This window comes from Macrobrachium nipponense, chromosome 9, assembly GCF_015104395.2.
Source record: "Macrobrachium nipponense isolate FS-2020 chromosome 9, ASM1510439v2, whole genome shotgun sequence".
In the NCBI taxonomy this organism is placed as follows: Eukaryota; Metazoa; Arthropoda; class Malacostraca; order Decapoda; family Palaemonidae; genus Macrobrachium; species Macrobrachium nipponense.
In genome coordinates, this window is record NC_061110.1 from 66,139,483 (window position 1) to 66,157,695 (window position 18,213).

General features: G+C 35.5%; 1 protein-coding gene across 6 annotated transcripts in view; it reads left to right on the forward strand.

Annotated features, from left to right (window-relative positions):
- LOC135218644 (cocaine esterase-like) overlaps positions 1-18,213 on the forward strand; it is a 150,643-nt gene that overhangs the window by 52,663 nt on the left and 79,767 nt on the right. For all 6 annotated transcript variants that reach the window (XM_064255087.1, XM_064255090.1, XM_064255085.1 and 3 more), the window contains one exon: positions 5,531-5,724. In XM_064255087.1, coding sequence (XP_064111157.1) covers positions 5,531-5,724 — 194 coding nt within the window. The remainder of the gene's footprint in view (positions 1-5,530; positions 5,725-18,213) is intronic.

The following is an 18,213-nucleotide window of genomic DNA, read 5'->3' on the forward strand; positions in this document are numbered from 1 at the left end:
AAGATGATGAAATAATGGTAAGCTTTGATGTTAAAAGTCTGTTCACCTGTGTACCTGTAAACGACGTCTTACAGTTTTTAAATAGCGAACTAAATAATCATGTCATGTCTTTGCCTCATCATGTAATTTTAGAACTAATCAGGCTGTGCGTGGTTGACACTTGTTTTATTTTTAATGGCAAATTTTACCGACAAAAATTTGGAATGCAGATGGGTAATTGCTTGTCCCAAGTATTATCAAATATTTACATGGAATTTTATGAGTCTAGAATAGCTAATTCAATTATGGCAGATATTGTTTTCTGGGTTAAATATGTTGACGATCTATTTGCGGTACTGAAAACTTCTATTGACATTCAGAAGATTTTAAGAGACCTCAATAATTTAGTTCCCTTCATAATTTTTACGGTTGACGAAGAAGACAGTGGTGTTATCTCATTTTTGGATGTGACAGCTGTGAGGTCAGTTGTAAGTTCTAACTACAAGTTTAAAATACACAGAAAACCTACTAATAACAATCTTATTATTAGCAATTACTCCTCACACAAAGTAGAAGTAAAACTCTCAGCATTAAGATCAATGTTTCTTAGAGCTCTTAATATCTGCAGTCCGGTATTTATCAATGAGGAACTAGAATTTATATATCAAGTTGGTATTGAAAATAATTTTAAATTGGAAGATATTGATTACAGTCTAAAGTTAGCACGAAAAACATTTTATTCATATGAGGAGAAAAACAGAAAACTGGATTTTATATGTTTCCCATACCACCCCGCATTAGAATCTATAGTCTACCCCCTAAGGTTACTTGGTTTTTGTACAACATTTTCATATCCTAGCACCATTGGAAAAACTTAATTCATAATAGTCCGGAAAACAATGAAGGAGTCATATATAAGATCCATGCAAGTGCGGTAGTTTTTATATAGGACAATCTGGGAAGTCACTCGAAAAACGCATTATAAATCATAAATATAATATAAGAACAAATAATATGAGCAATGCTTTATGTGTTCATAGTAGTGTGCGTAATGTACCGATTGACTGGCTCGGGTCAAAGGTTTTGTTTAAGAGCACAGGTTTTATTGAAAGAAATTTGATAGAGACAGCTTGCATTGTTCACAGCAAAGGAAAAAAATTTAATTCATCGCCTGGTCTGTATAAATTAGATCCTTTTATCTTACCTGTCATGAAACGTCAGTACAAATTGGATAATGTTATCCATTAACTATCATATATTATACGCTTGTTAATATATGTACTGTATGTTATGCTGTTTCAAATGGACGTATTACCTCGTTAGATATTTTGGTATTTTTCATTTGTTTAACTACTACTATCGTTTCCAGAGGCCGTGTAATAGTGTTTTTCCCAAATATCTAACAAACCGGCTTATGAATTTCCATGAAACTACAGCAATGAATGTTTCAAACATTGGCCTAATTTTTGGTGGTACAATGAATTGACAGATGTGCTTAATTAAGCCGTTTACTCTTAGAAAAAAGAGGAACTTCTTCCCCTCCTTCAGAGCGTTTCGAAGAAGTGGTACTTAATGACGTAACTGACGCAGAGGTTCCCCAACCCTCCTTCCGGTGTTTACACCTTTGGCTATCCTAGTACTCCGCCCCCCCCCCCCCCCCTTCCTTCTTGCCTTCTTTCCTTCATTCCCATTGTTATTAGGCTACCGAGTAAATCCCTGTTAGGAAAGACTGTGTACTGCACATATAAAATGAGCCCGAAGAGCAATAAAATGTTTTATGGTGGTAGATAATGATTAGATGGATCACAAATTATTTCGAACATAATAGAAGAGGTTTAAAACAGGGGTGTGGAATCGTACTGAGAGATATTCTACTCGGACTCCTACAAATTTTAGATTTGCGACTAAAAAAAAAATCAAATAAAATAAAAACATTAGTAGAAATAGAAAACAATTTTTTTCCTTGAGAGAGTTTTATATTTGGAATGATGTTATTGGGGCAAGACTGGAGCAGGATTCAGAAATAATTTCACCGACTTCGACTCCTACCTCAGAGCCCTTTTAGTACATCCAAGGTAATCATCGGCAGCAGTTGTAGTAGTAGCTCTGAACTATTTCATATAGATTCGACTTTAGTCATGGCAAATATGTTGCTTTTGTCCTCGCCATTGCAAAACTACAATTGCGCTGAAACTCTTCACCATTTACAACAGAGAGAAAGAAAGAAACCGCCTGAAAATTTGTATAAATCGGTAAGAAAAGTATGACTTTAATAAGTACATGATATATAGCAATATACTCTAGCCATATATATATATTATATATATATATATATATATATATATATATATATATATATATATAATACATAATATATATATATATATATATATATATATATTTGTTTATGTAAATGTAATTTTTTTTTTCCTACAGGCCATGTGAACGAGTTGCTGATGCTATGGGGATGACTCCGAACGCTGTCCGAGTGTTGGTGAACCGTGGACAGAATCCTCATCCACCTGAAACACCACCTGCATCATCAAATACGTCGCCTCTGGACTTTGACAACTTCACCGTTGGTTCCATTAGGAGACATGTGCACAGCATGTTTGCTGCTAAGCGATTTTTCACTATTGCCACTTTAGCGGAAGAACTTAAAATGCTAAATATCATTCCTGAAGAAACATCTGAGAAGCAGTATGGCGAATCCTCCATAACATGGGTTTCCAGTACAAACATCCCAGCGGAAAATGTACCTAAGGAAAGAAACTTTGGACGTCGTTTGCCGCCGAGTTGATGCTCTACGATCCCTCCAGCAACATCGTGATGAAGGAAGAGAAGTAGTGTATGTCGATGAGACGTGGTTTTTACGACGAGAATGCAAAACATAGCAAGGAGTGGGTGGACACCTCTCAATCTGTCACATGTGCCACCTACAGCCGGCAGGTGCCACCAGGAGAAGGAGAGAGGTTTGTGGTGGTAGCAGGTGGTACAGCTAAAGGTTTTGTAGAAAATTCATTTTTATGCTTCCCTGCGAAAAATAAAACCGGCGACTACCATGGAGAAATGAATTCAGAGATATTTATTCGGTGGCTAACATCACAGCTCCTGCCGTCGCTTGAGGATCCTTCGGTGCTGGTGCTAGACAACGCCCCACACCATAGCCAATTGACAGGAGATAGCCGATGCCCAACAACAGCTACAAAAAAAGGAGGATTTGTTTAACTGGCTCAGGTTTCGAAAAAATACAGTATCCAGTTCACGCAACATGCCCTGAGCTTCTAAAGATATGCAGGGGCAACCGGCCGAAACCAGTTTACATTGTGGATAATATAATCCGTGAATATGGATATGAAGTGGTTCGCTTGCCCCCTGCCCATCCTGAGCTCAACGCCATCGAGCAGGTGTGGGCTGTATGAGACGACAGGTGCGCTCCTCGTTGCAAGCGGTTTACCCGTGATGATCTATTTTGACAGGCTTGAAGAGGCCAGGCTTGCTGTAACAGGGGAGACGTGGGCTGGCGCTGTCAGGAGATCAAGATATTTTGAAGATGATTACTGGCTTTCAGATAATATTCAAGACAGTATAGATCCGGTCATCATCAACATTGATAGTGACGAGGAAAACGATCTTTTCCTTGAGAGTGATGATGAGTAAAATGTATAAGTGTCCATTTCTTGTTTTTTTTCCATCCCTCATATATCTATGCTTTCCAGCAATTGGTGATAACATTATTTTGGAAAAGCAAAGCTAATGAATACTTTGATACGAGTATATCAGCTTGGCATGTAGACAATGTCAATTGATTTCTCAAAGTAAGGTTGATTGGTTCATTAATTGAAGTCTTGTATAATTCCAGTGACAAAGTCGCAATGATATTTGTCACATACCTTTTAAGTAACAAAATATAGGTACGGGTACTTATAACGTAAAAATAAATATATAAAACTATAGGTTGAAATATAAATCTTATGTATGTATGAACACACACACACACCACACACACATATATATATATATATATATATATATATATATATATATATATATATATATATATATATATATATATATTTTCAAAATTTATCAAATGGCCGATGTCAATGCCCTTATATGAAACATCTTTTAGAAGTCTACCTTCTAAGGAATTCAAGCTACTCTCTCTGGTGAAATTGATATGATAAATTATATCAAACAATGCTCTCTGTCATTTTCTTCCTGGCAATTGATGTATCGAGTAACCTGTGTTGTATGGAAGAATGAGTCCTACGGCTTAACCTAAAGAAAACTATATTTCTATTGCTTTACCAACACTCGCTTGAAGTACGAAGTGTAGGGTTAGCATGGCTTCTTTCGTCTCCTGTCATAAGTCTCATTCTTGATCTTCAATGTAAGTGAGTGGGTAAGATATAAAATGTTGGTCTTCTGTTTAGGTAAAGTCTAAAGTCACGAATCACATTACCAGGTATGCTGAACTTTTACTGACAAAGAATTTCGTATTGCTTGGGGTAGGTCATATGACAATTATCTATGGAGTTAAACAGGCGTTTAACAATTCGGGGGATGGGAGGTACAGGGGAAGAAACTTTATACCAACGTCACTGAGGGACGTCATCACTTTTGCGAATGTGTGGGTGGCTAAGACTGGCTTTAGCCTCATTTTCTTAAGTAAAAAAGTTAATGAAACGCAATTGGCAATGCACAGTATTTCCCAAAATTAAGCCATTGTATGAAGCGCTCCCTGCTTTGATATCATGGAAATCCATTAGTTATTTTAGGAGTTATTTAAAAAAACACTATTACACGGCCTCTGGAAACGTTAGTAGTCTTGTTTTATTGTTATTTTACTGCTGAATAGTTTGTAGCTCAAACTGCTAGTTTTTGGTAACTGTATGTTTAAAATTTTTTAGGCCTTTCTTGGCTACATGCACTGTAAACTTTATCTCTTTCCTTAATAAACGCTCCAAGGAGAGGTCCATTGGAGGACGAAACTGTTGGGCCTTTTCTGAGACATACCTTTTTTCATTTTCCTATGTGGAATAGAACTGAATTACTATCTTCGTGCCTAAGAAGATTACCAGTCCGATATATATATCCTATATATTATATATATATATATATATATATATATATATATATATATATGTGTGTGTGTGTGTGTGTTTGTGTATATATATATAGTATATATATATATATATATATATATATATATATATATATATGATATATATATATATATATATATATATAGATGTATATATAGATATATATATATATATATATATATATATATATATATATATATATATATGTATGTATATATATAGATATATATATATATATATATATATATATATATATATATATATTGAAATCTTTAGTGTCCGCACCCACCCACCCATGAAAAATTTCTAGATCCGCCACTGCTTCTAACTTCCATAAAAGTCTGCAACTTCCTCTTTACCCTTGTAAGTCTGATTATTTTCCATTACTTTCCAACAAATTGCCGACATGAAAAGCACAAGGAAATATCTTAAATGAATTTCAGGACTGTTCAACGGGGTGATATCATTTTCTGGATCGCCACTTGCCCCATGGGCGTACATGAGGCAGGAGCATCGTTTCAACTTAATGGTTGCCAACTTTGTGAAGTGCCCATCATACGATCCAGAACTCATGGTGAAATGCTTCCAGGAAACTGACGTCTTTGAATTGCTGAATGGAACTCAGATGTTAATGGAGGTTAGTAGCGAGTGACCTTTTATGACTTTCAAACGTTATTAGGAATTGAAAATGGTGGCGTTTTTTAGACACTTCAATGGAATACACACCTTACATCCTGTACCCTGGGGCTGTTGCAAGGAAAAAGAATGAGGTTAAGTTTGTAGTTATTTTGGAAAGCAGAGGGAAGGAAAAAATTGCAAAGATTGACGGTTGATAGATGACGCAGCCACCGAATCAAGGATTACTATGAGAATTTCCGAATTTCGTGACAGGAAATGTGAGACAAGATGCCTTGTTAAATGGTGCAAGGTCACCTAAGAGCAGATGGGACACCCTTTCATACCTATTGAACATTGACTGAGAGGTTGAGGATGTAGTGAAGATGCAAAGCATAGCCGTCAATTGGGGGAATTGCCTTTATTTCTAGCATTTTGTGAAAGGATGAAATGAGATATGCAGCATCACAAAATAAATAGAAATTTTAAGACAGTTGAACGGCTGGGGTGGACAAAGAATGAACAACATGATAAGAGACCTAGTTCTTTCTCTTACCCAAATTTAGCAGTTTGAGGTATGCCATCTTTTCAGGATTAATTTCTAATTGGCGTTACATTTGTATAATGATAACCATGACTGTACTTCAGCTAAACTACAGAAAGGTCTGGATAATCTTATAAGAAGATTCCAAATAATGGCAACACAAAGGACTATTACAAGCTTCGCTACTGGGCAACAGAGCGAATTCCAGGATGTATGAAAACTGGTAAGGTCCGCTAATGAAATCAGTTGTTTATCAACATCTCATGTATTAGCTTCCTTACACTATTAGTATAAGAACTTGAGTCAATATTATCTAATTATATTGAACATAACATAGAAGAAATGAAGTTCAACCACACTTACCAACACATAAAAATGATCATACTTAATTTGAAAACTTGCTGATAAGCAAAGCAAAAATAATGAAAGTACAGATGAACTTACAATATAATGAAAACAACGTCTTGATCCGCTAAAGAAGGCTGCCCTCATGAGCAAGTTTAGAAATACTGTGAGAAGGGAGGCTGGAGATGAGTGGAATTTTACGGAAGAAAATTTCACAGAGGTTCTTTTGACTTTTGACGCCATGATGATGATGAAAATGGTGATGGCTGCAATAAATCTTCTCCAGGGCCTCAGAATGGGAATAATTGCACACTATTTTTCAGAAGTATCATTTCAAATACCTAATGAATGCTTGGGTATTCATTGGGTATTAGGGAGAACACATTGTTGCCTGGATCTGACCAGCCATGAGGAATCTATGCTTCATAACCTCAAGTTGAACTTTTCATGGTAACCATTTACTCACAGACTTATTCATTCTTTTATATTACAGCGTAGTAAGTTTAATTTTCAGTGACCAAAATGAGTAAAAACAGCCTAAATTTAGCTTTAACAGGTTGAGAAACAAGAGGAAAAAAAAAGTGATGGTTTAATGGAGTTTTCTCCTCAAGTGACACCATATGTGCTATTAAAGAGTGAAACAAAAGAATTCTAGATCGATGGGAAAGGAAAGAGCTCTTTATTCTCATGAAGACATGGTTACGTGACTTTCCATTGTAATAAGTTTTATTCTTGTTACCAGTGTAATGGCTTTTGTTCTTTTGTCTTTTTATTTATTATAGATTGTAGATACTCTGGATTCTTGTGGTCTCGGGAGGCTAGAAAGACTCTGCGCTGTTTCTGACTTCATTAACACCAAAATATATACAGTTTGAAAACATTAAAGTTCAGTTCATATTAAGGGTTGTATGGCTCTGCTATTGTATACTTGAGGCGAAGAGTAGTAATATGACGATGTGTCGAAGTGTGAAGCCTTTCTTACCCACAGCTACATAACCGCACCCTCTGGATGTTCTATCGCTTCAGTGCTTCGGTTTTTCTGTCGACATTTCTCCAAAGAATTGTCTCCTCCTTAGTAGTAGGCGGTCATTTCTGTTGCTGACCTCTGGTACTTCCTCATTGGTTGGTGACTAATGACAACGTCCATTGTATCACGTTTTTGGGTGGTAATTAATTTCAACACCTCCCTTGCTGGGCGTGATTAACCTTAGAAAGGTTTCGCTATATTGGTACCCCGCTAAAGGTGCGCACGGATCGAGCCCAACCCGAGTGCCCAGAAAAATTTGTGAAATTTTTATTTTTACTAGAATGCTTTGCATTTTATTTGCTAAAATCCATTTAAGCATTGATAAAAACTACTGAAAAGGTAAATCATGCTCATCCACAAATTAAATATTTATTACAAATATATTAAAGAAATAAATATGGAAAAAAATAATTTACGAAAATATTTTTTAAAAATACAAAATAAGCTATATACACACAAAAATTGTGGGAATCTTTCCTAAAATTACTATTTACAATATGTGACTGCCAAAAAATGTGTCGGACTCATAGAGGTCAAATTCTGAAAAGAGAGAAAAAAGGGTAATTTTTTTTGGACCCCCAAATTTGTCAAAATTTCATGAATTTCTTTTGGTACCTAAATGAAATAGGAAGTGGCTAATTTTTTTTTCATAGAATAAACTCGTATTATCCTAGAGCGGAATTATGTAAATAAATCTGCACTAAGATGTAATTTACTGTTATATCAGGGGCAAAATCTAAAGGTTAATTTTTGACCTCCTAGGTTTACCAGAAAAATTTCTCATAAAACTCATTGTAAATATTATAAAATATGATATTTATGCATGAAAATATACCAACATATCACAAATTCTATAGAAAACAAGAATATACAGAGATATGCCAACTCACCTTTCGGGTATGTAAACAAAATTGAATTTGCCATGGTGAACCTATTACTCTTTTTTTCAATTAATAATATATGAGGGTGTATAGCCATTACTGCAGTTAGGGAGATTTCTGTAAAACCGTGTCATAAGATAAAGCTCAGAAATTTTATTCTTTCTCTCTCTCTCTCTCTACAGTGTGTCGATGGTTTATTGACATAAGCTGATGTAATAATCTGTCACAAGAAAAGGCACAGGCCCACTATCGTCTCGTAGTCATTTCAAGGTCATCTGCTCTGCCTCCAACACTTTCTCACACACTCGAGTTGTTTGTTATAGAGGTGTCAGCAACCTCTAAATTATCATCAATATCACTTTATAATTCCATTAGAAGTAAGTTGGTGACATCCATGCCCAGAGAATACTGCCTGCTGGCCATTGTTGATGAGAACTGCAAAAAAATGCAAAAACTGAGAAATTGGCATTCGAAGGAAATTGGACCAAATGGCAATGTAAGGCATCTCAGCCACAACCAATAGCATGCATGTGGTACACACACCATCCACCCACACTTTCCAACAATACAAAACTATGCCAGTATCAACAGTGTTAGACAGGAAATCACTACTTAATAACTTTGCCTTCCGATCCCCCACACATTAAAGGTGCGTTGGGGTTGAGCTCGACCCAAGAAATTCTCAGAAAAGGGGGAAGGACAAAGGCAAGGCGAACACAGTAGTGTGTAGACTACTGGCCTCTTGCAAGTTGATCACACCCAGATTCGAGATAGACGATGATTTATGGGAAAAAAACATGTTTTTTGAAACACTCCTCAAGTCATGCGCGATCCATCGCACCTATCCAGGGTTAATGACGTCGCTTGAAGTGTCTGGATTCCGCTAGCAGGGCAAGGGGTTAATCCGGAGCTTTATCAGAGCACCCAATACATTTGATTAATTGCCGCTAGCCCGATAAACACATCTGCTTCTTCACACTATTCTCTCTCTTATTCTATTATTCTCTCTGTCTATCCATCTGTCTATCAGTGGATCTCTCTACAACCACTCGGCCACTACCATATACATTGTTCTCAATGTTTTAATAATTATACACAATAACAATGGACATAAGAACAAGTAAATTGGCAACAATTGGTAATAATGGACACAATTCTAAAAAATGGCAGAGAAAAAAATAATCCCTAAGTCCCTGATCATTTTGACTTTTCTATATCTTTTTAACAATGATCCTTTTATTATCTCCACCTCTGAAGAGATGAGTCCAATTATAGGTTACGATGAGCCGCATTTTGGATCTGTAAAAATAGACTTTTATCAGATTCCCTCTATAAAAATTTTGCTAAGTGTTTTATGCCTATTATATTTTCAGTCCAACACCAATCTAGCATTATTTTTCACATGTTTATATATATCTAACTCCATTGGTTTCATAGATTATATCCCTTATTGACCACAATTTTATCATCTTCTAGAGCTTTCTCCTGTCTTATGTTATCTATAAATTCAGTGGGCCATGGGTTTGCCTTTACGACTTTTATATGACTCCAGTGAACTACTTTTTCCTTTAAATCACTTTTATTAAACCTTTACATTTGGCCCTTCTTGAATGTGATTCTGTACATATATTTGGGGACCTGCTGTAATGTCTGGTTTGATGGCCTTTTTATTATAATATTTGGCATGAGTCTCATGGACCTCCTTTACTAGCCCTTGATTTCATGATTGTCTCGTAAGTACGTCTGGTTTTCCATGCAACATAATCATCATAGTTATAAGTATGTCTGGGTGGTGTTGCATCGTCTAACAATGTGTTAGACATTCTATTTTGATAACCATATGGCAAATAATGGGAAGATTCACCTATTGCCTCATTTACAGTATTATTCAACGTAAATTGTACGTCTTGTAGTACTAAGTCCCAATCTTCTGTCTGTGGACTCACTAGTTTTCAGGATATCCTTTATTTTACGATTAGTTCGTTCTACTGCTCCATTAGAACTTGGTTTATAAGCGGTTATTTGACATTTATTTATTTCATAAAATTCACATATTTTCTTTAAAAGATCACTAGTAAATTCAGCAGCATTATTAGAAAGAAGAACTTGTGGGCATGAACGTTTTGTGATAATTCTAGATTTAAGAGCTTCGGCCACTTTAGCTGCATCTGTTTCTTACTGGTATTTTTCTACATATCGTGTTAGATAGTCTAAGAAGACTAATATTTGCTTATTTCCTCTAATTGTACTGGGAAGTGGACCTAAAAGGTCCATAGTTACTACTTGGAATGGATTTAATTCTGATGGATATTTTTCAAGTGGAGCTTCAAGATTTACGTTACCCTTATGTTGATTACAAACTATACAGTTTAGTACAAAGTTATTGGCATCCTCACTACAGTTTGGCCAAAAAGAATGTCTGGTTATGATTCTTGTTGTCCTTTTAATTCCTGGATGTCCTGCTAACTTATATGAGTGTCTTAGTTGTAAAACTTCTCTGGTTAGTGTTTTAGGGATGTATAATCGAGAACAACCATTTTTCTCTGTCGGTCTTTTATACAATAATCCATTTAGTAATTAAAAATATTTGCCTGATTTCTGTATTTTTACTCTTTCTAAATCTAAAACTACTACTTGACAACTGAAACAAAAGGTATTAGTTGTAACGCATTTTTCTGTTTCTTCTTGAGATCTGGATAATGCATTTGCCAAGGTGTTAAATTTTCCTGGAATTTATTTGAATTTTGGGGCAAATTCTAATACACTAATGAACCATCTATTGAATTTCATGTTAATAGTGAAGGCTCTCTTTTTAAACAAGTCACAAATGGGTTTGTGATCAGTAAGCACATTAACTTTATGACCCAAAAGTATGTCTAAGCTTCTTTAAACCTCAATATAAAGGTAGACACTCTCTTTCTGTTGTACTATAATGTCTTTCTGCTTTATTTAAAGCTCTACTAGGATAATATATTGCCCTCATCCTAGTTTTGGCTTTTTGTAACAATACAGCTCCTAGCCCTGTACTTGAGGAATCACAAGCCAAATAAAAGTCTTTGGAAAAATCTGGGTAGACTAAAACAAGATTCCTGGTCATTTTACTCTTTAGTGTTTGAAAGGCTGTTTCTTATTCATCCTTCCATTCATATTTAACATCCTTTTTGGTTAGTTCTGTCAAAAGTTTGGCCATAGTAGCAAAACCTTTTCATAAAAGGTCTATAATAACCTACCATACCTAGGGACCTTCTTAATGCTTTCAAGTTAGTGGGAGCTGGATAACCAATTATTGCCTTTATTATCGCCTTTATTTTACCGGCCTGTATGCGCAGTCCGTCTTCACTAATTACACGACTCAAGTATTCTAATGATTTCATCAGTAATTGATATGTCTTTATTTTTATTTTTAGTCCTGCAATTCCTGAATCTCTCTAGGGCCATTTCTAATTTTCTGAGGTGGCTTTCTAAGCCTTTGCTGAAAAAGATAACATCGTCCGAGTATACTGCAACATTTTCAGTATCCTAAAATTTGTAACATTAATCTGACAAATGTTAATGGGGTTGATGTGAGTCCAAATGGCATTACTTCAAACTGTAAATGTTCTTTATGTGTGCTGAAGGCTGTGAATTGCTTTGATTCTTCATCGAGAGGTACTTACCAATATCGACTAAGCAAATCTAAGGATGGAAATATTTTGGCCCTTCCCAATTGTGCTAACATATCGGTATTCGATCTGGAACTGTGTTCGTGTTTAACTTTCTATGATCTATTACAAATCACCAACTGCTATCCTTTTTTAGAACAAGTAACCATGGAGAATTATTTCGAGATTTAGAAGGAATTACTACTCCATCTCTTTTCATTTCCTCTAATAAATTGTCAACTATGTGTCTCTGGCTTATTGGTAATCTGTAATTAGGAATAAAAAAATGGCTTGACTCCATCATCTAACAAAATTCTATGTTGTAGAACATTTGTTCTTCCTAGTTTATCTCCTTCTACAGATATTACATTTCTTTATTTCTCTAACACCTGCATTAACTTGTTTCTATTCTACTGTAAGTAAAGGATTGTTAATAGGGATTCCTATGCAAAAGACAATACCCGTATATAGTGTCAGTCTGTTATCTGAATAGTTTTGGACATAGACTTCGCAGGTACCACCAGTCATGTGGACTAGTGAATTATCCATTCTGACAAAATGGTTCTAGGACAGTTTGATACTGGACATTTTGGTACCGGACATTTTGATACCGGACATTTTGTTACCGGACATTTTGTGACTAGGCTTTTTCACTACCGGACATTTCGATACCATTATATAAAGTATAAATCCAAATTATGTATCAAAAGTAAGGAGTGAAAAGTACAAATAAAAAAATATATAGACAAAAATTGATTAATTTGTAAAACACAGTACAAGTATGATTAAAGAAAAGGCAACAATATTATCTAGTTAAAAATGTTTAATGTTATGAGCAATGCCACGAAGATATTGTATTTTATTTGAGGGGTCATACCGTTCCAGCAATTTTTTTATACGCTGATCGGCGTCTCTGTATTTTTTCTTTGAGGTTGCGCTGTCTCCACGATTGAGATGGGCAATTCTTGTTGCACTGAGAGCCTCTTCATGTTTTAAAGCAGTTATAAGGGACCAAATGTTTAGGATGCACATTTGTCACTGACGTTCTTAGAGCATTATGAAATCCTTCAACATAGTTATAGGTGCGTGGCATACCATTTTCAATGCGTTCATGAACATTCCATAAATGAATAGGGAAGGCTGGCTCGACTCTTCGCCTTCGTTTGCCACGACCCCTCACCCCTCCAATATAATTTGTTTCGAAATATGCAACAAGCTCTTGCGGAAAATCGTCGTCATCAGTTAATTCTTCGAAGCCGTCAATAACATCGTCAATGGGAAGGAAAGCAAGCGCGGGTAAACATCTCACTTTTAAACTAAAATTATCATCTTGGTGATATTGATGTTTGAAACCTAATGTTACAACTTGTTTGTAAACATTTTGTGACAGGGGAAATAGGCAACAAGAAACATCTGAATTAGGGAAAATATCTAATAAACTATTGATGGCTGAATTTTCAAAATCCATCATCACAGTGGCTGGTTCGACATTATGCAAGAGTTCTTTTATAGTAGAAAATAGTCTAGCATAAATATCTTGTATCTTATTTGGCAACAAGACGAACATTCTCGGAACACTGATGCCGTTGTCTTGAATATGTAAAGTGTACAGTTGATAATAAATAATTGGGCTACACTTAAAAGTTCCATCTACGGCCCAAGTTTTGGCTCTTTTGATGTCACTAATTCCCGAGTCAGTAGCAAATATTAAAATTCTTTCAGTATCATGTTCTCTACTGTCAAACTGTAGCCACTTCAAACCATTTTCAAGGTAACAATACTGATCAGGAATCAAATAACCATGCCGTACCGGAGGTATAGGCGGTACATTTTCTTCTATTTGTCTCCAACGCCTGATACTACGACTCAACGAAGATACTGAAGCTAATTCTGAAATAGCACATACATTCAGATTTTGGGTTTCTTTACATAATATAGTACGAGGAGCATCTTGTGTTGAACCATACATATTTTCATTTGATGATGTGCTAATTTTGTTTCCACGCTTGCTGCTGTAGCATTGTGATTATGCTCACCTACAGTCTTAACGATTTTGTTGTCACTATCACCAACATAGGTGTATATGCGGGCTTTACACATCCTATTTTCGCCCTGCCAATACTGCTTTGAACCATCCTTATTAGTTTTGTGTTTATTATATATATAGTTTAGATCATCCACTAATTTTGTTCCATTTTTTGTTGAAGCAATTGACTAGCCATGGGTGATACAATAAGAATATCTATATTTATCGTTGATAGCTGAGCGTTAGTAGTTGACCCTTCGGTAGTACACTGAGAGCGATAAAAAAACTGAGATTATTTAGGTTCCGACCAATGTTTACTATAAATAGCAGGTGTTTGAAAAAAAATTAAAACAACCAAATACAAGAAAAGTGTGGCAATTATATAAACAACCAATTATAAGAAACTCTTATCTTCGCGCACACACAGTGGTATCGAAATGTCCGGTAGTAAAAAATCCTTGTCACAAAATGTCCGGTAACGAAATGTCCGGTATCAAAATGTCCGGTATCAATATGTCCAGTATCAAACTGTCCGGACACCTGACAAAATATGGCAATTCTTCATTCAATATAATAGAATATCTTTATCTTTTACATCCTCTTTTGATCGCAAATAAATTTTTGTTAAACATTTTGGATATAAAGTTACTCCTCAATTAAGTATAAATTTTACTTTATTAGCATTAACATATTTCTTCTGTCTGGAAAATAGCAAAGTTCTGTGTCTTCAGTGGTTTCTTCTGTTACTTCTATTATACTATTTATATCTGGTTTATTTATTTTATTTAAGAGCAGGGCTTCATTTAATACTTTCCTTTCACTTTCAGAACTCATTACTACATTACTATAGGCGCCTTGATTTTCGTTAGATTTAGTGTTGGTCACCACAATTATTTATATCCGAGTACTACTTATCATCTGTATGTGTGCATCTCAACAATTCGGTATTCTCTAATTGTGGGAATTCCCACCCCCCTCCTTTTTTTTTAATCTGTTTCCACCTTATCTTGTTTGTTCTTGTTACTTATCTGTTCTTCCCGTATGTTTGTCTTGCTTGTCGAAACTGTCTCAGACAAATTGATCAGATTTGGGTGAGACTTTTCTTCGTCAAGCGTAAAACATACGCTCTTCTGATTATCCTGTTTCAGGCTAATCTTTCCTTCACTACTGTCTAATATTTTTCCACATCTCTATATTAAATGAGAACAATACTTGTGCGGGAAAAAATTTGTCTTCTAAAACTAGAAAACTTTCACTGAATGTGTGTGACAAAACATCTATTTCTAGTTTCACATTCCCCAGACCTTTAATCTGTTTTCCTGCTGTTCCTTTTATTATTCTACTTTGACCCTGAATCTGAGTTTGCAATGTCTAAATGTCTGGTTGAAGTTATTTAATCAATTATATTTACAGTACTACCTGAATCAATGAGTACATGGCTTTCCATTTATTGGAACCTTTACAATAGGCAGATCCTTTCTGCTCATTTCTTCTTCTTTCCTGGAAAATACTACTTGTTTGCTATATAAATAGGAAAATGCAGATGAACCTTCATTTCCTATTGTAACTGTTTCTCCTTTATCTCTTTCATCACCCTGAAGGGATTTACTTTCCTTTTTCTGTAAAGGGGTTAACTGTCACTGACTTAATGACGTACTATTTGTATGTGGGTGACTGTTACTATTATTGACAATCTCTATTGGGTTCCTTAGTATTGAACCAACAGATCGTGGCCCTCTGAATTCGTTAGTGGAATGATTGGTATACCTGCAGTTTTCACATGGTTTTGGTCTAGCTCCTTGAGCTTGATTATTCACTGGCTTTGAATTATAATTATTCGTGTTTGAATAATGACCGTTATTATATCTTACGGTTGGACCATTCCTTGATTGATTTTGTCTTCCTTTCTGGGTTGGATTCCATTTTTTTCCCATTATTTTGTGTATATTTCCCATGAAAGGAAGTTTGTCTATTCCCTAGTTGTCCGGAATTATCGTTATACTTGTTACTTCTTTTATATGAATGATTTATGTTTCTACCTTTCCTTTCATTTTGAGCTTCTGTTATCCCTACAAATTCCTTAGAAAAGTCTATCTCTTTCTTTTGGATTTCTTGTCTCATCGATATTAATACTGTAAGGCTGTCATTCTTTGGATCAATTTTAACCTTCTTGAAAGCTTTCTTTTCCTTTTCTCCAAGGGCATTATACATGGTTCCAAATAACAAATAATTCAAGACATGCTTTAAGCTAACTAAACCATCTTTGTTATCACCGAAATCATCCTTCTTTCCTATGGTGATACTAGTTTTCTTCAAATCTTCCACTACTTTGTGTATCGATTCTTCGACATCTGTGTGAAGATTTGTTATTGACTCTCCATCATAATGTTGTGTAAGAAATATGTTAATAAGATATAATACACCACTTTGACTTACTGGGTCCCATATTGATAAACAATTAGTTTAAATTCAGCGTATGTGGTTATTTTGCTGAATCTAACTGAATTCAGTCCTAATGTGCATCTCTTCTTTCTGAACTAACGAGACGCAAGGCTTCGTTAATTTGAGCTCTTTCATTCATTATTCCCCAATAGATATACGACTGTCTGCATCTGCTAACCACTGGTTCACAGAGTATGATTCTAGTCTATTTTTGTCAGGGTTTGAAACCTCTCCTCTTCCACAGAAACGGGTGCCTTGTGTAATGTTCGCTGCTTGCGTCATTGTTCTAAATTGGAATGTGTATTATTATTATTATTATTGTTAGTAATATTTGTGTTATTAGTATTAGAATTCCTTGAGTTAATGGTATACGTGAATTCGGCACTGGAATTCGGCTATGCCTGTCTGGTGTCCGTCGTATTCATCAAAAAGACCTGGCATAGTATTAAATATATCTATCTATTAAACATCTATAAAAATGAAAAATAAATTTTGAGAGAGAGAATAATGAGTGTTTTTATACCTTCTTACAGAGAGAGAGAGAGAGAGAGAGAGAGAGAGAGAAACTTTCCAACACGACTTTATTATTTTCTGTTGTGATGTTTGATTTTAACTAAGACTTGTTATCACCGTTTTTCATGAATTTCTTCACTTCTCTCAGCCTCTCATTTTTCCTTCCGCGACCAACACAGGAATTCGCTGATTACCGCTACTATGCCTTCATACGTACAATGTTTTCTCTTCACTTCAGGGAATATTGTTTCTTAGCCGTGGGGTTTTCTAAGCGATCATTTTTGTAAATATTATTTCCACTACCAGCTGCTTATGTTTTCAGCTTCTGTAAAATGTTAATGTGTTGTAAGCGGGAATGTTTTGTTGATGTGACTCTCCGTCTGTTATGACTTTCCTTCAACCTAGTTTTGCACTTCACTTGTTATGTCTTTCTTGGGATCCTTTTCAGCTCCACCAATGAAATAAATAGTTTTTAATCTTGTTACCAGCGTAATGGCTTTTGTTCTTTTGTCTTTTTATATATTGTAGATTGTAGATACTACTCTGGATTCTTGTAGCCTCAGGAGGCTAGAAACAGTGCAGTTTCTGACTTCATTAACACCAAAATATATACAGTGTTTAAGACATACAAGTTCAGTTCATATTGAGGGTTGTACGGCTCTGCTCATCTACTGGAGGCGAAGAGTATTAATATGATGTGTCGAAGTATGAAGCCTTTCTTACCCACTGCTAGTAAGGCACACAACCTCACCCTCTGGATGTGCTATCGCTTCGCTGCTTCGGTTCTCCAAAGAAATGTCTACCCTTTTGGGCAGTAATAAGTTTCAACGCCTCCTTTGCTGAGCGTGATTAATGACGTCGCCAGAAGTGTCTGGCTTGCGCTAGCAGGTGAAGGGGTTAATCTGGAGCTTTATCGTAGAGCAGCCAATGCATTTTTTAAATTGCTGCTAGCCCGATAAAGACATCTGCTGCTTCACGCAACTCCCTCTCTCTTATTTTCTCTGTCTATCAGTGGATCTCTCTCTCTCTCTCTCTTTTTATATCTACCCTATTTTCCTTACACTAATATTACACCAACTCATAATGTTTATT